This window comes from Aegilops tauschii, chromosome 5 (genome assembly GCF_002575655.3).
Source record: "Aegilops tauschii subsp. strangulata cultivar AL8/78 chromosome 5, Aet v6.0, whole genome shotgun sequence".
Taxonomy (NCBI): Eukaryota; Viridiplantae; Streptophyta; class Magnoliopsida; order Poales; family Poaceae; genus Aegilops; species Aegilops tauschii.
This window is the reverse complement of record NC_053039.3, coordinates 417,483,536-417,506,631: the sequence shown is the minus strand read 5'-3', so window position 1 is coordinate 417,506,631 and position 23,096 is coordinate 417,483,536. Positions and strand designations below refer to the sequence as shown.

The 23,096-nt window shown below is 44.0% G+C and overlaps 2 protein-coding genes and 1 non-coding gene across 4 annotated transcripts; all 3 read right to left on the bottom strand.

Annotated features, from left to right (window-relative positions):
- Positions 1-1,474: 1,474 nt before the first annotated feature.
- Positions 1,475-1,546, bottom strand: TRNAP-UGG (transfer RNA proline (anticodon UGG)). Its single transcript has one exon. It is a non-coding gene; the product is annotated as a tRNA-Pro (tRNA).
- A 1,207-nt stretch (positions 1,547-2,753) lies between these two features.
- LOC109739240 (ATPase family AAA domain-containing protein At1g05910) lies at positions 2,754-9,741 on the bottom strand. Of its 2 annotated transcripts, XM_073497980.1 has the most exons (12): positions 9,549-9,741; positions 8,903-9,167; positions 8,315-8,419; positions 6,401-8,194; positions 6,135-6,323; positions 5,896-6,038; positions 5,081-5,323; positions 4,166-4,352; positions 3,762-3,827; positions 3,427-3,673; positions 2,990-3,334; positions 2,754-2,900 (listed from the first exon to the last, which is right to left on the bottom strand). In XM_073497980.1, the coding sequence occupies exons 2-12, from the start codon at positions 9,113-9,115 to the stop codon at positions 2,803-2,805; spliced, it is 3,630 nt and encodes a 1,209-aa protein (XP_073354081.1). In that variant the 5' UTR covers positions 9,116-9,167; positions 9,549-9,741; the 3' UTR covers positions 2,754-2,802. The 2 variants fall into 2 exon arrangements, with proteins under 2 accessions (XP_073354081.1, XP_020153917.3); XM_020298328.4 differs by having other exon boundaries at positions 2,754-3,334; positions 9,549-9,715.
- Positions 9,742-11,800: 2,059 nt separating this feature from the next.
- LOC109739242 (uncharacterized) lies at positions 11,801-16,194 on the bottom strand. Its single transcript, XM_020298329.4, has 4 exons — positions 15,793-16,194; positions 14,693-15,234; positions 13,137-14,042; positions 11,801-12,503 (listed from the first exon to the last, which is right to left on the bottom strand). Exons 1-4 carry the CDS (start codon positions 15,982-15,984, stop codon positions 12,245-12,247), a joined length of 1,899 nt encoding a protein of 632 aa, XP_020153918.2. The 5' UTR covers positions 15,985-16,194; the 3' UTR covers positions 11,801-12,244.
- Positions 16,195-23,096: the final 6,902 nt, after the last annotated feature.

The following is a 23,096-nucleotide window of genomic DNA, read 5'->3' as shown; positions in this document are numbered from 1 at the left end:
CTCCGACAATCGGAGTGACAAATCCTAATCTCGATCTATGCCAACTCAACAAGTGCCATCGGAGACACCTGTAGAGCACCTTTATAATCACCCAGTTACATTGTGACGTTTGGTAGCACACAAAGTGTTCCTCCGGTATTCGGGAGTTGCATAATCTCATAGTCACAGGAACATGTATAAATCATGAAGAAAGCAATAGCAACATACTAAACGATCAACTGCTAAGTTAACGAAATGGGTCAAGTCAATCACATCATTCTCTAATGATGTGATCCCGTTAATCAAATGACAACTCATGTCTATGGCTAGGAAACTTAACCATCTTTGATTCAACGAGCTAGTCAAGTAGAGGCATACTAGTGACACTCTGTTTGTCTATGTATTCACACATGTACTAAGTTTCCGGTTAATACAATTCTAGCATGAATAATAAACATTTATCATGAAATAAGGAAATAAATAATAACTTTATTATTGCCTCTAGGGCATATTTTCTTCACCGTTGCCTTCTCGCTACATTAGGTGGCTTGAGATTGGTGCGCTTGCGTGGACCCTCTGGACGATCCGCAATAGACATGTAATTCAGCGCATCCCACTCCGACGGGCTACTGACGCTCTCTTCAAACTCTCTGGTTACTTGCAGCTTTGGCGGCCGCTTAGCCGCCCCCAGGACCGGGACGTCATCTCTGCCTTCATCGCCGACCTTCGCTCGATAGCCGTCCGTCTGTCGCCTCCGCTCCCACCGCCACCGCCGGAACCTGATTAGACGCCGGACTTGTATCCGACCCTTCCTTTTTTCCTTTTTCTTTAGGGCTTGTTGAGTTGTGCCCTCAGTAGAACCTCTGTACTTCTTCGTGTGAGAATTGGGTGTATGTGTGTTCTGGACTAGTGCTTGTACGTGTGCTCTTGGCGGTTTGCTTTATTTATAAAGCGGGGTGAAAGCCTTTTTCGGTAAGGACGGAGCGGCGAGGCTGGCGCGGGAGCGCCATCAGCCGCGGGCGGTAGTGGCTGACAGTCCAGCCGGTGATTTGTGTGGGCAGTTGGTTGGGAGGAAGAAGATAGGGCATTGTGTGACCTGTTTTTCAGAGAGAAAAAACGGTTGGAGGAAGAAGATGGTTGGCAACCGTTAGATCAGAGTTCAAGGGCAGAGAATGATTCTCCAAATTTGAATTTCAGGCAACTGAGACCTAGCCAGTCCGTAACAATAATCTGGAAAAACTCAGGCTAAACGTAGTTAGTAGGGACAGAAGTTTCAGAACTGAATGAGCATAACCACAGGCAGGATAGGTGTGGGAGAAGCTGCCTCCCTGGGAAGAAATTGCATTAGGACATGATCGTCCAACTGCAGGCCTCAGTTGATTTGCTCGCGAACACACTGTGTACACACTCGATTCGTATCTGATCGATGACCTCTCCCCTCACAACAACAAAAAACACAATCTGATCGATGACCGAACAAAAAAACAAAATAAAGGGGGCGTTGCGAGAATCGAACTCGCGACCTCTCGCACCCAAAGCGAGAATCATACCACTAGACCAAACGCCCAACTTATTATATTAGCAATTAATTTCCTCTTTAAACCGAAACTTTCCACTAATTCTGCTGCTGGCCATGGATGGCTTACAGCTGCTTGGGACGATGTTTTATTTCTCTGACGAAGCACGCGAAGTAGATCGACTGAAGTTGGAGGCCAGGCCCAGAGCGCTTGGTCGTCAGTTCATCAACCAGACCGACACGCGTCGCTGCTAGCCGCCCCATGATCCCCTTCCCAAATAAATCAAAGGGTTGTTTCGTCCTTTTCTTTTTATGTTTTGTTTTAATACATGATAAGTTTTTAGCTGAAGAATCACTTGACCTCAAAACGGCGCTCTAAAAAAGTTTCTAATGAAAGCATGAAGTCACATTTTGAAGAAGGTTGCTTATGATGAATTAATTGAAGAGTTCGTATCAAGGAATGCTAGAAGGATGGCACATTTCCGCTAAATAATGTAGTGCTTCTAGGTTTTGAGAATTACTTCCTTCGTTCAGAATTACTCGTCACATAAATGGATGTATCTAGACGTATTTTAGTTCTAGATACATCTATTTTCGAGACAAGTAATTCCGAACGGAGGGAGTACTTTCTGGTAAGAAGATGTAGTTCTTCAAACTATCGTGTATAGTTCCAAGTACATATATATGTGCAAGATTAAGATTTGGCTCTTCAAAGTTCAAACAATATACTCCCTCCGTCTTATATTATGGGATGGAGGGAGTACATGGTAAAATTTTGTTTTTCTAATTGCCGACGGCTATACCGAGGGCCTAATTTTCCATTTCATGCCAGGCCCCCGTTTTCTTAGGCTCTTCAAAGTTCATTAATCTCATATTATTAATCTGATCAATGGTCAAAAGCAACATAAAAAAACGTAGGTCCTATATATTTGGATGGTGGAAGTATGTTAGATTACAGTTTTATTTCAAGTCTTGTATTAAGCGTTGATCTTGTATGGTCATGTGTCTATTGCTTTGCATCAATCTGGAGTTCTGCTGGCGTGGATCATCCTTGCTGAATTCAGATTTCAGAGTTGAGGCTGCAAACTGGGCCCTTTGCCTCTCTTCTTTGGTATGCAACAAAAACGGGACGTGGTACAAATTTCATCACAGTTTCATAATTTAAAACCACAATACAAAATGTAGTGAAATAAATGACTGGTATAGATAAAAAGAAGGCAGTTCTGAAGATTCAAATCCTCAAAGACCACAACAGAACTTGGTACACAAAACTGTTGTAATGCCACTGAGCATTTCAGAAAATGTTGTTACATCACTACATCAGGAGGCATGGACAGCTCCTCAGGGTTGTTGCTCCAACAGACAACAGAATGTACACAGGGAAAACCAGTAAAACCTCTTATTCCTGCTAGAGTTAAAAATTGTCGCTGTTCTCAACAAATGCCAACAAATGCCTAACAACTAACCGTCTATGATCCTTGTTGGTTTCTTTACCTGTCAACTCTATCGCGCCTTTCATTATCCGCGAGTAGAGCCTCTCGAGCTGCGGCACCCCGTAGCCCACGGTGAGCTCCATGAAGCGCTGTTTCAAGCCTTCCAGCTGTTCAAGCGTGTCATCGCTAGTAGGCATGGCAGAATCTTCGCCATTGTCAGTCTCCATTGGGTCGGGAGGAGAACCAGGTAGAATTGGAGGTGCTTCAGCTGGTGCTTTGTCAGCTTCTTTCAAAGGGCCATTTGAATGTGGTCCTTTTGGAGCTTCCTCTGGGGAAGTTGGCTTTGACAGATCTACATCACCAGGAGACATTCCGTCTCTTGCTGTCGATTCTTTGGCAGAGGTGCCTGAAACAAAGGTCAGTTCAATATATTTATTTTGTACCACACTTGATATGCAAGATTGCAAACCCAACAGTCGGTCAAGAATAGAAGATTACCATGTTCGTTTTCGGTGCTTTTCTTGTGCCGCTTTAGCACCTCATAACTTCGTGACAGATCAACTTCTGGTTGTACATTACGAAGCCTCGCACTTGTTCTAGTAACAGAAACTAACTGAACAACAGGCGGCGCTTGGAGAATGGAGCTATCCTCATCATCCATAGCCTGCAGTGGTCCCCCTTGTGCAGCAATTTTATCACAAAAGGATACCAATGATGGGTCCATCTGTGACAACATCCCTTGCACCTGACCAAAGATAAGCATTACACACAAACAAACACAGAGGTCTAGTCAACAATCAAATACAGCAACAACTATTGAACAAACAATATACCACATCTCGAAGTTCACATGCTCTGCTCACGATCCTAGATCCATTGTAATCGTCGCCATTATAAGTCTGCAAAATTAGTAAATTAGCACCAAACTTGCAGATACAGTGGTCTCAAAACTTCAGTCATTGTTTTAGTTGGCATCTTCAGAAAGATCACAACAAACTATTGCTACAGTTGTTACAGAGGTTAGGTCATTTTCTCAGTTACCATAATCAGGAAGATCGGTTTTGAATTGTAACGTGCTTGCCAGGAAAGTATGACCAAAACATATGTAACATGGAAAAAAATCAGTTGCCATCATCATAAAGATTATTATCAGATTCCAAGGTACTTGCTATGAAGTACGATCAGAACATATGTAACATGAGTGGAAAACTAAATGCCCCAAAAGAAAAACTCAAACCTTTGCATTAGTGACTATAAGATTAATATCCTTCAAAAACGCTGCCTGAGAGAAGTACTGTCCAGAGTCCACCCGCTGCAAGACAGCAGCCATATCCATGGGGTTGTGAACTATTGTTCGATAGTCAGGTACTTCCTCTTCTGATACTGGGAAGTGAAATGCAGTGAACCTTTTGTTGTATAGAATGCTGAAAAGATGAAGTGGCACCTTGATTATTTCCATCTGGTTTGAATAACAAGTGAACAAATCCTGTCTAAGATACTAGAGACCTTTGGCATATGCAACAGAAGATAAAGTCTCAGAATTTATATACTGAAAAAATTCAAGCATGAGAATTTGCCTCAAAAGGGCGAGTTTTCAGCTATCTAAAGTTCAAATGCACTTTAAATGCATTTACACATCTTACTACAACATTCTACTTAAGTTCAAAATTGAACATGACAGCTGACAGCCTAACACAATGTTCAGCTCATCAGCAGCATAGAAGAGAGATTATACATATCATATATTAGCTTAATTTTTTAGTTTTCGCCACCAGTACAATCAACCGGACATTTTTTACTGGAGATGATGTTAGAACCAGGAGTAGTACTGAACCACACAAACTTTTTATTTCGAAATATCTTGTGTCACCACATGACCTGAACTGAGTATTCATCTCGAACAAAACTGCTAAGCAAAGGTCATGCTAGCTAGCACTCTTTGAATCAACTCAATATGGATCCCAAGATTCAGAATAAGCATGAATTGGGGATTGGCTAAAGAATGGTCAGGCAATTTTTCAATGTTGTCTAGCAGAAGTGTTAGACGTATTAAAGTATTAATATTGCCTACAATAGTTAATTGCTGAGAACTGAGAACAAACGAACAAAACCAAGAAATATATGCAACAATGTAAAGGAGTAAATTGCAGACCGGTTACAAATATCTCGTAGACACATTCTCATCCGACGAACAGCGTGTTGCTCAGCTTCTGCCTTAGCTTTCAGCTCAGAAACCTTAGGCCCATCTACTTTCTTTGGTGCTTTTGGAAGATCAATAGACTTTTGCTCTTTCGACTTGCTTCTTGAATCTTCCATTTGAAGTGAGAGCAGTGACTCAAACAGTATACTGAAGTATCTTAATCTATCATCATCACTCGGTCGATCCACTTGATATCTATCAAATAGAAGATTTTGTTGGTGAAAAATAAGACAAGTAGGAGAAAATGCACTGAACCTGATGTGAAGCATGCAACACTGATCCAGCAATAAAGTGATATACAGTGAACTGAACTTAGCAAGCATGTCAACAAACAAACAAAAAAGAACAAATCTTATTCCCGTCAATGGGCCTATTAGTAAACAGACCCCTTGCCCATGCGAAGGGTACGTGAAGCAGCCAACACTTGATTCAATGATAAAGTGCTATACAGTAACCTAAACTTAGCAAGCATGCCAACAAAAAAAGGAAAAGAACTTGTTCCAGTCAATGACCTATTAGTAAACAATGCCCCCTTGCCCACACAAAGGATACTGTTCCTGCTTTTTGGTGAATGGATAACAATGTGATACTCAGGACATCATTCAAGCATTTACAGAGCTCGAAAGAGTTAAAAAAAACTGAACAATCAAGCAGTAATGTGTTGCCTAAACCAATGAAAACAGAAGTTCAACATGGAGTGTATCTAAGACAAGAACTAAGTCAAAACAACCAGGCAAAACAGAATTAACATTCCTCCAGGCACATACACGTTACGAGAAGAAAATATGGAAGCACACTCTTCTTCAAGTTCATCAAAGGCCACTGATGATGTTCCTAGCAACAATACTGGAAGGTTGGATGCCAATTCATTCAGAAGAGTCAATAACACTGCCCTAAGCTGTTCATGTGCCTGTCACGTTAAAAATCAATTAATTAGCTACATAACTGAGCCAGCATTTACTCAAGAACCATTTCATAGTACCAAAGGTTATGACTAGGTACTAACCGTATCCCACCAAAGATGGAACTGTGGCAAGTAGAGTATGGACGGTGTTGTTCTCCTTGCTTCCCCAAAAATATGCACGAGAGCTTCTTCAGGTGTCTTTGCACTTGGATCAGAGAGAAGAGATGGCAGCCCCAAGGAGTGCACAGGAAATTTCTCAAGCTCATGCAAAACAGCTGGCCCAACATGATCCTGCTAAGCTAAACCAAATTAGTAAGAAAAAAGGCACAATATACTTACAATATATCCATATAAAAGAGAAACCCTACCAGTCCAACACCCTCAACGCCACACATCAAAAGGCGAGGCCTATAAACAAGAGGGATTGAAGATCCATATGAAAGGGTAGAGTATTTGCTAAGATCCAATGCTGAAAGGTAAGGAAAAATATCAGAAATCCTTTCCATTATCTTCTCAAGATGTCTCTTCAAACATGGAGCAATAACCGGTGACAGTGGTCTTGAATGCACAATTGATCCCCTATGTGCAGCTGGAGTTATTGTAGACATAGCTTCCAAGAAGTGGTTCCTCTCAACCCTGACCGAGTCTACATCAATGACAAACTTGTCATCACTTGTGTAAACCTGAGGATATTTCTCCCTAAATGCTCGAATAGCAGCTTCAGTACATAATGCTTTCAAATCAGCACCACAATACCCAACACAGCTCGCAGCAAGCTCCATCTTTAGCTCCTTTGGCGGGGGTTCCTTCCATTTCCGTGTATGAATATCCAGTATTTCAGCTCGTGCCTCATAGCCAGGTAAAGGAAAATAGAACTCGCGATCAAAACGGCCAGGTCTACGCAATGCCCCATCAATGGCATCAATCCGATTGGTTGCTCCAATCAAAACAACTTGTCCACGTGAATCAAGACCGTCCATCAAAGCAAGCAATGTTGAGACTATTGAATTGTGAATCTGCTCTTGCTTGCTAGATCTCACAGGGGCAAGGCCATCTATTTCATCAAAAAATATGATTGCCGGCTGATTCTTTTGAGCTTCCTCAAAAAGCAACTTGAGCTGCCTTTCAGCCTCTCCAACCCATTTACTAAGAACATCAGCTCCTTTTCGCATATAGAAGCTGACCTTCTGGCCAGCTTTAGAGGCAGCACAAGCTAATGCACGGGCAATCAATGTCTTCCCTGTACCAGGAGGTCCACAGAGAAGAACTCCCCGAGGAGGAGTTATGTGATAGTTTGCAAAAAAATCTGGATACAGCAAAGGGAAGAACACCATTTCCTTTAAAGCATCAATGTACTCAGACAAACCTCCAATATCATTAAAACTTACACTCTCATCAATCTGCAGAGGCTGAATATCAGCTCCTCCCTTGGAACTTGGGCCAGCAGTTTGTGCCCCTGGCATAAGTGATGAAGTACTGACTCCAGTATCACCCTGATGACCCCATCCAGATGCTCCAGCATTGAGACCCCATGCTGCTGAATTATGCATGTCCAATCCACCCATAAGCCATGGTGGCATACCGCCTCTCCCACTACGCATCCATGGCATGGATGGACCTTCATCCGGCTCATCCACGAGAAGAGAATCATCTGAATCATCTGGCATTGAAAAACGAGGGCGCTTATGCATGCGTGAACCACCTTTTTTTAAATACTTGCTGTTCTTTGGACCAACTCCTTGTACAAGTACTCTGCGGGGAGATTGTGGTCTGTGCTTCCCTTCCTTCTGTGGGGAGGGTCTACGAACTTCTGCACGATCCCTTAGATCATATCTCCTCCTAACTTCTTGCTCTTCCTCGCCGTCTTCATCATCTCCATCTTCTTCAGCTTCATCACCTCCGTCAATCTCCTCTTCATTGGCACCATCCTCTTCGATTTCATTGCCATTTTCTCTCTGATCTTGTTCATGTTCTTCTTCAGAACTTTCCTGATCATCATCAGAAACTTGGTATGGAAGATGCCTTTGTCCCCGCAGAGATCTTCTAGGCCTTAAACCTTCACGTCGGGGAATGGAGTTAGAGTTAGACATTTTCTTGCGCTTCGGCCGTGCCGACACTTGATCATCCCCTTTACTCTTTGATGAAGACCGATATCTGGGTCTCTGAAAACATGAAAGGGAAAATGTGAGCTGGTTCAAATAATAATCAGCAAACTGAGATGCCAATTGGGTAACAGTGAGGCTTCCAAAATTACAGTCATTACTGGGACTCTAGAAACTCACCATAAGGTCATCATCTTCCATACTGGAACTATCTGTGCCATAGTCCTCCAGAGTTACAGACATTCTTCGCTTCCGCGTTGAACGGCGCAAATTTGCTGCAATAGACTATAAAGAGGGCTATTATAATCAAGGTACTGAGCATAATGTAGCAATCCCACACAGAAATAAAGGCATTCAAGGTGCAATGTTCAGGAGATAGCTTTCAGGAAGTGGTCAATCACTCATGTTTCATACAATAAAGTAACATGAACCAGACGTCCCTATACTAATAATAGCTTGAAAAGTGTCTGTGTTTCCTATTTAACTGATGGACATATTTTATTCTGGGAAGTGTAAAAATCCAGTAAAAATGCAGAATCAGGGATATAATGCTAACAAAACCTCCATAGAAACCAAGATATTCCTTGCAGCTAAAATTAACAGATGGATGGATAATAATTTCAATCATTAACATGCAAACAGCAGCTGGCCAAGATAATGTATCATAAGACACGGTACACCAGATGACATCTTCAGCATATCAGGTAAGAACGTTTTTCAATGATAAAACAAGCAAATCTCAAACAACTAGCATACAAAGTTGCTTACATCGGCAGGAGGTTCCCGTGCGGCTGGCTTGCGAAGCAGCTTCTTGGCGATCTGCGATGCAGCCGTCCGCTTCTTGTTGGAGTTCATCTTGTTGCGCATGTTGGGCGAGTAGTACAGGTATCCCCGCCCGTAGTACTTGGGCCGCTGCCGCAGCCGGTCGCTGGACCTCACCGGAGCAACCGACTCGTCCCCCTTCCCGGCCATTCCCGCCATAACTCCCTCCTCCTCAAGCACTGTAGCTGCAGCTGCTGCTGCCCATTGCTCCCTGAATCAGGCCAAGCACTCTGTCAGTTTAAGCCATCCCCCAAACCCTGGCCCCAAATCCACCAACCTAACGCGCATGCATGTGGCATGCCAGGGAATAGCAATTCACTGCTCGTGCATTACGAAATGGAACCCGCTGCGTACCCCGCCGGACCACGAATCCCCCCAAAATACACATCGCAAATTCAAACCACGACGAGAAAAACCGCCCCCGAATCCACCCCTCCGGGCACCGATCGGGCGACCACGCCTCCGGCGAACCCGCGCGCGGCGAGCGACGCGGCGGCCCGCGGAAGAAACCCAAGCTAAACCCCCCAAAATGAGCCGCCAGGACGCGCAGAGAAAAAGGGAAACACCGGGGGGCGCGGTGCCGGGAGCTGACCTCGGGGACAGGGGCGGCGGGGGTCCGGGGCCGCGGGAACCGGCCGGATTCGGGCGGCGGCGGGGGCGGCGGCGGAGGCGGCTGCGGGCTCGCGAGGGTTTCCTTGGCGTCGGGGGTTTCGGAGCGGAGGGGACGACGCGAGGGTTTCCTTCTTTCCTCACCTCTCCCCTCTCTCTTGCGCACGCGCCGGGCACGTGATGGGTGGGGGGCGCGTCCGTCGCGGCATTCACATGGGGTTGGTGCGGGTGGGGTCACTGACAGGCGGGCGCCGGCGTCGCGTGGGGCCCGGTTGCAGCGGGCTGAGGGTGGCGTATTTTGGGATTGGATGGGCTACGGAATTGTAATGTAGGATTTTGGTGGCCGTTCGATGTGGATCGGACGGTGGGGAGGGGATTTCCGGGATTAATGGGAGGTATATAATGCGCTCGTGTACCGTTGGAGGAGCAGGTACTCCATCGCTTCTCTTGTCTGCCCCGACCTAGCTCAGGATTCTCTAAACCCCTCTCGCCACACGGAGTATTCCTCCAAACCCTCTCAAAAATCACACTCAAAAACATTCCTCGTAGAGCGAACCGATCCTGGATTTATTGCAGGCTTAAAGGGATGTTCGTTCAGCGGGAAGAGACGTTCCTATCGACTGCGAGGCCAGTGTGATGACTTCATAAGATCTCAAGATGATATGTCGACTCGGTCTCCCGGAGGTGCTCATAGGGTAGGAATGTGCATGTATATGTGAGCGACTTCGATTGTATTGTGTTGAAAAAAATATTTCTCCTAGAGGAAAGGCGTCTATATTATTACTTGGAGCATAGAAATGTCAATACCACGCGACTATAAAATCAGTACAATACATGACGTACACAAAATATCAGTAAAACTAGCTAACAAGAAGAACTCGGATAGGTTTGCACCACTGCACAAGCGGAATAGCAACGAATGCAACCTACAAGGTCACAACTCACACTCCACTCTTGCATCTTGACAATCATGTAGAGTGTTGTTTTCTCTAACTTCATGCCATTCATAATTGGACACAGTCGTTAAAGATAAACATCACTCGTCCAGAGAAGTTTACAAAGAGATGGCACACCCAAAAAGAAGTGGTAATTTTCATTTTAAAAGTGAGTGTGAATGCATTGACAATAATATTGTTTGAATAACCAATGGAACCTTCAACCTTGCCACATGAAATTAGAATAAATTACGGTAGTTAGGCTAGGGGTCTTTCTTACTCATCTCTCTTGCTTTGGAAAAACACTGTGGATTTGAAATTGTCGCCACATTGGTTGTTTTGATATCTGGTTCCATCAAAGAGCTGAATAAGAGGATTGTATGGCTCACGTAAAAGGAGTCTAGCTTTAGTAAGGAAGCCTCAATATTATCATGAAATCATAAAATGACTCTGTCATTTTTCCAATAATCAGAATATGCTTGTATCTTTTGTAAACTTTGCCAATCTGATTCACATAATACTGATGGCACAACATATAAAAATCTCCATGGCACTTTTTTTAGGTTTAACTGTTTTGCCTTTGTGATTTCCTGATACAAGTGACGCGGTTAAGTTTGTTTATCACACACGGTATGATACCAGTGGCACAATTAAACAGCTTTTTTAGAAGCATGATTAAACAGTTTTATAAACATGGCTAGGCACACTCGGAAAACTTACTTTCGTGTTGGCACGATAATAATTTGTGCATCAGGTAAACACGAGGCAGATAAATTACTCCATCCGTTAAGAGATATAAGAACGTTTAACTCACTAAAGTAGTGATTTATCTAAACACTCTTAGTACATGAAAAAGGTCCACTGAATAAACTCCAACGCACTGAAGCTTTTGCACGACATATAGCCGTACATAAAACTGGATGTGACAGGGGATCAGGGTATGGCACGCACGAGCCATATCCAGGCGATGCGACAAACAAACTGTGGCTGAGGTCAGCAAGCCACCAGATCAGGAAACGGTCAGGTTGTTGTACTTGCTCCCCCAAAACAATCACTCGTCTCCAGAATCTTTTTGCCTTTCCAAGCTTCCTTGTTCAGGCTTGCGTCCGGGACAGAATCTGAATGAACCTGCAGTGTACTGGCAGGCATGCTGCATGGTTGAAAACCTAAATTCAGAGCCAAAACAGTTCGATTCGAGACAAGCATGCGTTCCCAATGGGGAAAGTGGCTATAGCATGATGGGCAAAACAGGAATGATAGTGAAGTTGCATAGTACATACTCGCATATAACAAAAAGAAAAAAGGGAACAGCGAAGCATATACTAGCATGCAAATGTTCCAAACTGGAGTGCTTCTCTTCCAAGTACAAGGAGAGATTTCAAGGAGGAACAGCCAACTGCTGAATGTAGGGCGGATTGCGAATTTATCTATGATGTCGCTCCAAAGTATTTTTGCAGTGACCTGACCTAACGGGCCAGTTACAGAACTTGGCATATCAAATCTAGTAATGATGGTACATGGACTCTAATCTCCGGGCCCAAAACTGGCATGCAGATATTCAGCGATTCATCGGATCAGCTATACATGTATAATCTTTGCCAAGGCCATGAAAAATAACTAGGGGCATTCGCAAGCGATTAACAGCAGCTTCTCTTAAGCATCGCAGACACAAGGGAGGATCACTGATTCCGGTTGGCCATGTGAGTTTAACCATGACCATATGTCACTTCGTGCTTGCGACAGCTCAATCATCATCGTGTTGATCATTTCCGTCGTGACGGTTGTCCCCGTAGTTGACCCATGGGAGCAGTGATTCCAGGAAGACCATCGCAGCGTTGCGCCCAGCAACTTCAAGAGGGGCATGGATTCTCTCAGGCCCAGCTTCTTGTTCAACAGGCGGCATATCATGCGCCATTCCTGGACCAACCATAAATGGTCGCAGTTCTTCCGGAGGGAGCGATGGTGTTGTGTCAGAGAAGTCTGAAACAAGCAGATGAGAGTACCTGCAAAGTGGGACGCAAGTTATCAAAATATCTCTTCAAGATAGTCTGGGGAGCCAAGAATGAAACTCCAGAGCATATAATATTACTTAGATCAATACATCTGCAATGAATTAGAATAGAATTGCCGCCAAAACTAAACTATCTTTCTCTCGAGTATAAGTGGCACAAACTGCATATCTTTAGTCACTTTCATGTAAGTACCGTACACAACTAACACCACAGATCCAAACACTACTGATTAGTTGAGATGGGAGTCAGTAAGCTAAGCATTAAATGTTTAAGTTCTACAGAACCTATACAAAATCTACACCGATAATTGCTACTCCCTCCATTCCAAATTGCTTGACCCATATTTATCTAGATACGGATGTATCTAGACACTAAACAAGTATAGATACATCAGTATTTAGACAAATTCAAGTCAACTAATTTGGAACGGAGGGAGTACTTCATAAAAGGTAAACTGGTTGGGTCATAGTTTAAACTAAACCAAGCTTCAGGTGTTGGCAACTTAAAAGGAAGAAATAGCCACAAACCAATCAAAAAGTACTGATTGAAAAGAATGAAAGACATGATCAAAGAATAAGGATAGGCAGGATTCAACTGAGGTGTCAACATTTTGGAGCAACTTACTCATTCTTTTCTGAAGAGAATGCCTCTTTCCTAACACATGCCCAGTCCTGGGCTTCTCTGCTGTCGTGCTTTAGTGATTCAATCACCAGAAGAGCAGCTTCTTTGAGTAAGTTCTGAAGTTCCGGGAACCTCCACATGATATAATGACGCTCAACATATATGTTAATCACATGCTCAAGTGAAGGGCTTCCTGGCTTTGCTGATCCAAAGAACGCATTCTTGAGTATTTGGGTCCATGAGGAGTCCTTCAAAGGAGCCTTGTCAACAATCTTAGAAAGCACCAGAGGATGAAGCATCAATGCTTGCTTCATGAGATCAACAGCTGTTGACTTGTCAGCATGATCAGAAACATCCTCAGCATCACGTTCAAGATAAAACCGTGCAATGGCTAGAGAAAAGGAGAAATTAGGAAACAGCCAGAGGGAGTTATCACACTGGTACTCTTCAGCAAACTGTTCCAACCATTTGTACTGCTGCGATCTTAGAGCAAAGTAATCAATGCAAAACAGAGCACCCTTTGGGTCATCAGAATCCAATGACAAAAGAAACTTGCAGGCCTCTAAAGCTGAACGGTGACAACCACGCCTATCCAGATTTTTCATGTGACTGAAAAGGGCTGTAAAAAATGGCTTATTTAAGTCATGGCTGTATTTCAACTGGTAGTTGCCCTGCAGTGGATTAAATAGTGGATGCCAAGCACACTCTAGTGCAAATAGACACTTCTCAACAGCGTCTGCTGATGATTGATGTTCTCCAGAATATTTGAACAGATCAGCAAATGTCAATAATGAGTCTGGATGGTAGGGGTATTTTGCTAATATAGCAGCAATGGCATTGAGGTCATTGGCTGACTTGGCAGCTTCAAACAATTCCTGCACATGGCTGACAGAAGGATCATATACGTACCTGCAAGCATTAACAGCATGGTCATTTACAGAAGTTATGAACTCTAGAACAGATCTCTGCTAAACTACTTCTGAAATTTTACTACACCTGCAGAACTACTTGAGCTTCCTACACGAAGAACATACAATGAACACAATGGTAAGCACAAGCAGTGTACACTGTAACCAAACAAATTAGTGATGTGCCAAAATGATGCCAAGCCAAACAATCCAAAACATGCATAATCACACAGCGAATGCACTAGCAGCTCGAGCCAGAAGTTAGAATAATCATGCTCTGACAGACTGGTGTCCTTAAAAGTCCTATTACCAAGAGATCAGTGTGTAAATGCTGTGGAGCGATTAACCTTTGCATGAAACGTATATATAGCCCTCCAAAGAATTGTCTACTCGCATGTTCAAAGAAACTCGACCACTAATTATGGATAATGGATGAGTAAAAAAATGGTTCTACTCATCTCAACCAAAGAGCTTAGAAGAATAATTTTCTTCTCCGTGTTCAATCAAACTTGACTACTGGCTATGGTTGAATCAAGAAACAGATTGTTCTCCGAACATCTCATCAAGAAACTACATAGTACTAAAACTGTTTGACATACAAATGTATACCATATCACCATGCACACTGCAAAGAAAAGGATATACCCTCACCTGAAATAATTCAAACTGCCCTTTGTCTCAACAAGATCCATTGACATTGACTTATCCCATGCTGGCCAGAAGCCAGGTGGAGATACAAGTAGGGTCCTTCTAGGATTAAGGCCAACACGCCTAACACCACGCACTTGCCTTGAAGTGCCAGGCATATTCCGCTGGTTTTCAAGTGAATCAACTACCTTTGATCCAAAAATGCGCCTCATCTCATTTTCAGCCTTGAGATGTTTGGGATCAATTGCTAGAACTGAGGATGTCCCAGCAGTCATTTCAATTGTCTCAATCTCCTTCCCAGTTGCTCTGTCATTTTGATGAACACTTTTTTGCATGGGCCTCTTTTCAATAGCTAGATCTTCCAGAATTGAGTCCAGTGATTTCTCATCCCTCAACTTCGTCGAGGCTGGTGGTTCCGCCTTGCCCTTCTTCTTCTTCTTCTTTGATTTCTTGTTTGTTTCAGGAACAGCACCGTTAGGCTTCTTTTTCACATATTGTTTCTCTTCTGTATAACTCGCAGTTTGATCAGTATGCACTTCGTCTTCCTGCAGTGGAGTAAGCACATACATAAGATTAAAATCAATTCATCAACCATGACTAATACATAATTGATAATTCGACTAGGCATGAATGAGGTAGTGCTACATCACAGGATCTAGATAACTAAGAACTGTAAATATGCTATCTTCATGTGTTTCACCTTATCATCATGATTCTAGACACGACTTGAGGCAAGCAAACACACGGCTAACTCTCAATCAACAAACGGATATCAGATTACATCCTAGTACAGGCTGCTCCATCCAGAAGGGTATACAAGTGGCAGTTCAAGCGTGGTCAAAAGTATTGACCAATAGCAACAACAATCCACTGCAAATGATTCTACACGATAAGTAACACAGATTAGGCATCTTCCCCGACACTAATCATCATCGCATCTCAAAGTTCTCGCACAACCACAAGGATCGCCTCGCCTTTACTCGCATTCTACCAATTTATTTATCACTGGCACGGGATAACACATGGCAACACGAGCGCAGATAAGCAACAGTTTACAATCGAATTAAACCCTAGCGAAGAGTGGCACGGGGGGAGGAACGGACCTTGTCCTCTTCTGGCTCGTCGTCGTCGTCGTCGTCGAGGAGGTCGAAGGGGTTCCTGGCGGCGACGCGGGTAGGGGAGCCCGCCTCCTCCTCCTCCTCTTCCTCCTCCACCACCACGAGGGCGTCCTCGGCGGGGTCCTGCGGGGAGGCCTCCCTCTCCTGGAGGACCCGCCGGACCAGCCTGCCGGACATGTCGACGGCTGCGGAGGCGAGCTGGAGCGACGGTTAGGGTTTGGGCTTGGCGGCGGGCCGGGCCGGGCGGCGGGGTCGGTCGCCAAGCGAAAGGGCGAGAGGGGATTCGAGATGGCGACGAGGTCACGAGGACGACGAGTGTTTTGCTGCCCTTTGCAGTTTGCAGGGTTCGGGAGAGGGCAGATTGCGATTTCGGAAGACCGGAGGGGTGCTTCTGGAAAGAGTTTTGTTTGCGTTATTATTGCGTACGTGTTCTTTTTTTTCTTTTTCTCCCGACGGAATTTGAATTCTTCTGATCCTGCTAGTCGCTTCCGTCGGGTGCATTTGGATTTGATTTTTCTAGACCGGATTTGAATTTTTGGATAATGGACATTTTTTCCTAGAGACACGAGACAGACACAAATGTAGACGCTCGTATACACGTACGCATCATCTGAAATAAATCGAGGAAAATGCGATCACTCTATGCCAAGTTTAGGACTTGAGCCTGGGCGGGCAAGTTCCACCGTAAGAAATCTAGCCATCCGAGCAATGCTCAATTCACACATATATTTAGATTTGTGATAAAAGATAGACGGTGTTTGGACGTGAGGTTCCAAATATGATGTGTGCTGTAGATAAAATTTCACTTTTGGGGTATAACAACATATGATCAGCCAAAATTCATCAGAAGCCATGAAAATCAAACCATACCGTGTTGGAGACGCATATGACCGTCACATCGATCTTGAGGAGCACCATCACCATAGAATATACTCACCATTGTAATCCCTCGAACGAATAAAGTTCATAAGGCATGAGGCGGAGCTTTTCACATGTATTGGGGATTTGGACCTCGGCACACCATGTGTCTTGAACTCACAACTCCATTGGATTTGTTTCGCAAGGTTCTTGTATTGCTTGTTTATCCTTTCTTCGATATCTATACATTCGTATATAGGATCGACTTTCACCATCAATCCACGGTGTCCATCTAAGGGTGACGCCCTGATTTCACTGAAACATCTCACCGAATTCTCCATTAGCATCAAATCGACTTTCATTCCAGACGATTTCTTTCATTGGTTTATCTGATGAGGGCTTCTAGGACGGTCCTATCCTATATGGGAAAAGCACTCACAACCACGATCAGATCGACTTTGGCAACCAAGCCTAAATGTGGGGGGGGGGGGGGGGCCTTTGCCGAGACCCGATATCATAGATATACAAACCTAGGCATTCCACTAGAAACCCATAGTAAAGATTTCAAGCCCCTCCGCACAACATGCACACTATAACCATACACGCAACATGCACGCCGTGTGGATGAGGACAACATGTCACACAACATAACTCTATAACTGGACTGCAACATATATATGAAACAACTCTGATGGCTAAAGTTTAATAACTGAATAGAAACAAAGGTCTCCCGACCAAGTTCCAATCCTCACAACGAAAAAATATATATCTTAGACAGGTACACTTAACAAATATCTTCATAAGGCTAAAAAAACGGGTGGCGACCATAACCCTTCCCAGACTGCCTAGGATAACCATAGCTAATGTCGTCCTTCACCACTAGGGATCACCTATTCCAAATGTTATCATCTTATTTGTAGCATTTGGATAAAAAAACAAAGTGAGTACACAATTGTACTCGCATGACTTACATTAGAAGTAGCAATGTGTGTCGGTATTGAAAGGGCATTTCCTCCCTAATTGTTTTAGTGTTGACGTTAACACAATTTGCGGACTAACCGTGATTGAGCTATACATGCATATTCTAATGGCACAAGTTAGTTGGGTACCCCTCTGGAAGGAAAAGATCAAAGACGACATTTTCGACGCTTTGTTTCTTTGGTCATAGAAAATCCGTCGTAGCATCCTGGTAATTCCGGCTATTTTATTTTAGCCGGTACCACCAGACACTGTGATGGTAGTACCGCTCTGGTGTTTGTGCAGCTGCCCTAATAGAAAATAGCGGTTGTGCCGCTCATATGAGTAGTACTACCGCCGAGTCCTTCGGGTTGTTTCCTATAGGACAGTTGTAGTGTCGCTCTCTGGAGTGGAAACTACCGCTCAGTGCATTTTCTGCACATAATGGCTAGATTTGGAAGGAGAAGGAGGGGGTTCTTCCTCCTCCCACCTGCCTCTTTCCTCTCTCTCTCTCTCTCTCTCTCTCTCTCTCTTCTCCATTAGTTGACCTAAGATTTACCTTGCCCGATCTCCTTTTCTAGCCACTCAAACTTGTTGATTTGCTAGGGATTGAGAGAGGAGACCTAGATCTACGCTTCTACCAAAGGAAATTTGATTCCCCTGTACCTTCTACAATGATATGAGTTGGATGTGGATGATGATGATGATGACAGTGGTGATGATGATGATGATGACAATGGTGATGATGAAGATGACGATGACAATGGTGATGACGTTGACGTCCCCTTGCACGTGGTGGTGAAGAAGGTGATCTCTTCCTTGTCAATCCCTCCTCCGGATCACTCCAGAGGTCAGGCTTCTGCCTTCTAGATGTGTTTCTGGTTATGTTCATATGATTCCCGATCCGACTGCATGGGGTGGAAGTACTGGACGAGGCGGTGGCACTAGCACCTCATGCGACCGCGCATACGAGCGGGCGCACTCGTATGGTAGGCTATCTTTTGCTTTGGAAGCGTCGCACGAACTCCTCCTTGATCCGCTTACTTCATTCTTTTATAGTAGTTGATTATCACATTAATAACGTGATTCCACCATCATTTCCTAGGATTCCTTCCATAAAACTTTATTTGTTCCAAAAGACGTGGGAATACTGACAAAAAGAAGTGTGTGAACATGGTAAAATTCCACAAAGCCTACCATGTAGGCACAAAATAATTATCAAAAAATCATCACATAATTTGGACTCATAAAACATCGAGCTTGACCTTATCGATGCAACATGTCTCCTTTCTTGGGACTATACCTTTAAAGGTAGTCCGGATTGGTTGGATACGAGATCTGTCAAATTGCATCTTCTGCGGAGTGTACTTGTAGATGAGGTTTAGGCTGTTGGCACCATCCATCAGGACTTTGGACAGTCAATAGCCGTCGATGATAGGATCGAGGAAGAGAGCCGCAACTCCTCGGTTGTTGACTCCTATCAGTTAGTCTTGGTGACCAAAGGTGATCGGGATGTCCGACCATTTATCTTCCAAGGTTGTCACATAGTCAACGTGGCAGACCTCTCGAGGAGCTCTCTTCCATTGATTTCTTGAGGAGTGGATCTCGTAGATCATCAAGACGTTCGTCTCCTCGGATGGTTCCTCCATCTGGGTTTGGTTAGTCATGACACCTCGGCTTGTGTGCATGCCGAGGTTGTCCAAGAGCTACACTCCCGCTCTTGCTACTTGCCTCACTATCCAACAGTTTCTAAGCCTGTGTGTGGGCGGTTTATCCGAGGAAACAAAGTGAATGCCCATGGTTCCTCCAATATCACGTCCAACATCGACTTGGGTCCCTTGCTTGATCGCTTTTTCTTCCATGAAGGCTGATCGTCAGGTTTATATGAGTTGGTGCGCCTTAAACGCCTATTACGGTGCGGGCACCTGCTCTCTTCCCCTAATTTGGGTTGGTCCAAACTGTGGTTCTGGTGCCATTGATTGGCTGACTGGACATCCTCCATAGCGCAATATTTTGCCACTACATTGGACAGCTCGGCAAACGTTTTAAGGCGTTTTCGTGCAACAACCTTTGCAATTCCTTCATCATAACAATTGTAACGGAACGCCGCTAAGGCCTCCTGATCCGTGCATTCTGTTATCTTAATTATTTTTTGTAAATAGAAATCTTGTCAAAAATTGTTGGATAGTTTCATTTTTCTTTTGCACAACAAAGGCTAGATTCGAGACGTCAGTCGCCCCTGAATTATCGGGGTTGTACTCGACATGGGGGTGGGTGGTGTTGGGGACCGCAATATTTCAAAAAATTTACCTACGATCACGCAAGATCTATCTATGTGATGCATAGCAACGAGCGGGAGAGTGTGTCCACGTACCCTCGTAGACCGAAAGCGGAAGCGTTAAGTAACGTGGTTGATGTAGTCGAACGTCTTCGCGATCCAACCGATCAAGTACCGAACGCACGACACCTCCGCGATCCTGCACACGTTCAGCTCAGTGACGTCCCTCGAACTTCTAGATCCAGCCGAGGTCGAGGGAGAGTTTCGTCAGCACAACGGCGTGTTGACGGTGATGATGAAGTTACCGACGCAGGGCTTCGCCTAAGCACTACGATAATATGACCGAGGTGGAAATATGTGGAGGGGGCACCGCACACAGCTAAGAATCAACTTGTGTCTTGGGGTGCCCCCTTGGCCACGTATATAAAGGAGGGAGGAGGAGGAGGCCGGCCTAGGAGGGGCGCGCCTATAGGGGGAGTCCAACTAGGATTCCCAATCCTAGTTGGAGTCCCCTTCCTTTTCCAAGAGGGGAGAGATGGAAGGAGTAGGAGAGGGAGAAGGAAAGAGAGGGGAGCGCCGCCCCCTCCCTAGTCCAATTCGGACTTGCCATGGGGGGGGGGGCGCGCGCGCCACCCCTTGAGGCCCTTCTCTCCTTTCTCGTATGGCCCATTAAGGCCAACTACTTCCCCAGGCGAATTCCCGTAACTCTCCGGTACTTCGAAAAATACCCGAATCACTCGGAACCTTTCCGATGTCCGAATATAGCCTTCCAATACATCGATCTTTACTTCTCGACCATTTCGAGACTCCTCGTCATGTCCGTGATCTCATCCGGGACTCCAAACATCCTTCGGTACATCAAATCACATAACTCATAATACAAATCGTCATCGAACGTTAAGCGTGCGGACCCTACGGGTTCGAGAACTATGTAGACATGACCGAGACACATCTCCGGTCAATAACCAATAGCGGAACCTGGATGCTCATAATGGCTCCTACATATTCTGTGAAGATCTTTATCGGTCAAACCGCATAACAACATACGTTGTTCCCTTTGTCATCAGTATGTTACTTGCCCGAGATTCGATCGTCGGTATCACCATACCTAGTTCAATCTCATTACCGGCAAGTCTCTTTACTCGTTCCGTAATGCATCATCCCGCAACTAACTCATTAGTCACATTGCTTGCAAGGCTTATAGTGATGTGCATTACCGAGAGGGCCCAGAGATACCTCTCCGATACACGGAGTGACAAATCCTAATCTTGATATATGCCAACCCAACAAACACCTTCGGAGACACCTGTAGAGCATATTTATAATCACCCAGTTACATTGTGACGTTTGATAGCACACAAGGTGTTCCTCCGGTATTCGTGAGTTGCGTAATCTCATAGTCAGAGGAACATGTATAAGTCATGAAGAAAACAATAGCAATAAAATTCAACGATCATAATGCTAAGCTAATGGATGGGTCTTGTCCATCACATCATTCTCTAATGATGTGATCCCGTTCATCAAATGACAACACATGTCTATGGCTAGGAAACTTAACCATCTTTGATTAACGAGCTAGTCAAGTAGAGGCATACTAGGGACACTCTGTTTGTCTATGTATTCACACATGTACTAAGTTTACGATTAATACAATTCTAGAATGAATAATAAACATTTATCATGATATTAGGAAATATAAATAACAACTTTATTATTGCCTCTAGGGCATATTTCCTTCAGTCTCCCACTTGCACTACAGTCAATAACCTAGTTCACATCGCCATGTGATTTAACACCAATAGTTCACATCACCATATGATTCACATCGCCATGTGACTAATACCCAAAGTGTTTACTAGAGTAAATAATCTAGTTCACATTGCCATGTGATTTAACACCCAAAGAGTACTAAGGTGTGATCATGTTTTACTTGTGAGAGAAGTTTAGTCAACGGGTCTGCCACATTCAGATCCGTATGTATTTTGCAAATTTCTATGTCTACAATGTTCTGCACGGAGCTACTCTAGCTAATTGCTCCCGCTTTCAATATGTATCCAGATTGAGACTCAGAGTCATCTGGATCAGTGTCAAAGCTTGCATCGACGTAACCCTTTACGACGAACTCTTTGTCACCTCCATAACCGAGAAACATATCCTTATACCACTAAGGATAATTTTGATCGCTGTCCAGTGATCCACTCCTGGATCACTATTGTACCCTCTTGCTAAACTTATGGTGAGGTAGACAATAGGTCTGGTACACAGCATAGCATACTTCATAGAACCTATGACTGAGGCATAGGGAATGACTTTCATTCTCTTTCTATTTTCTGCCGTGGTCAGGTTTTGAGTCTTACTCAACTTTACACCTTGTAACATAGGCAAGAACTCCTTCTTTGACTGTTCCATTTTAAACTACTTCAAAATCTTGTCAAGGTATGTACTCATTGAAAAAACTTATCAAGCGTCTTGATCTATCTCTATAGATCTTGATGCCCAATATGTAAGCAGCTTCACCGAGGTCTTTCTTTGAAAAACTCCTTTCAAACACTCCTTTATTCTTTCCAGAAAATTCTACATCATTTCCGATCAACAACATGTCATTCACATATACTTATCAGAAAGGCTATAGTGCTCCCACTCACTTTCTTGTAAATACAGGCTTCACCGCAAGTCTGTATAAAACTATATGCTTTGATCAACTTATCAAAGCGTATATTCCAACTCCGAGATGCTTGCACCAGTCCATAGATGGATCGCTGGAGCTTGCACATTTTGTTAGCACCTTTAGGATTGACAAAACCTTCTGGTTGTATCATATACAACTCTTCTTTAAGAAATCCATTAAGGAATGCAATTTTGATATCCATTTGTCAGATTTCATAAATTGTGGCAATTGCTAACATGATTCGGACAGACTTTAAGCATCGATACGAGTGAGAAAATCTCATCGTAGTCAACATCTTGAACTTGTCAAAAACCCTTTTCGACAAGTCGAGCTTTGTAGATAGTAACACTACTATAAGCGTCCGTCTTCCTCTTGAAGATCCATTTATTCTCAATGGCTTGCCGATCATTGGGCAAGTCCACCAAAGTCCACACTTCGTTCTCATACATGGATTCTATCTCAGATTTGATGGCCTCAAACCATCTGTGGGAATCTGAGATCATCATCGCTTCCTCATATTTCGTAGGT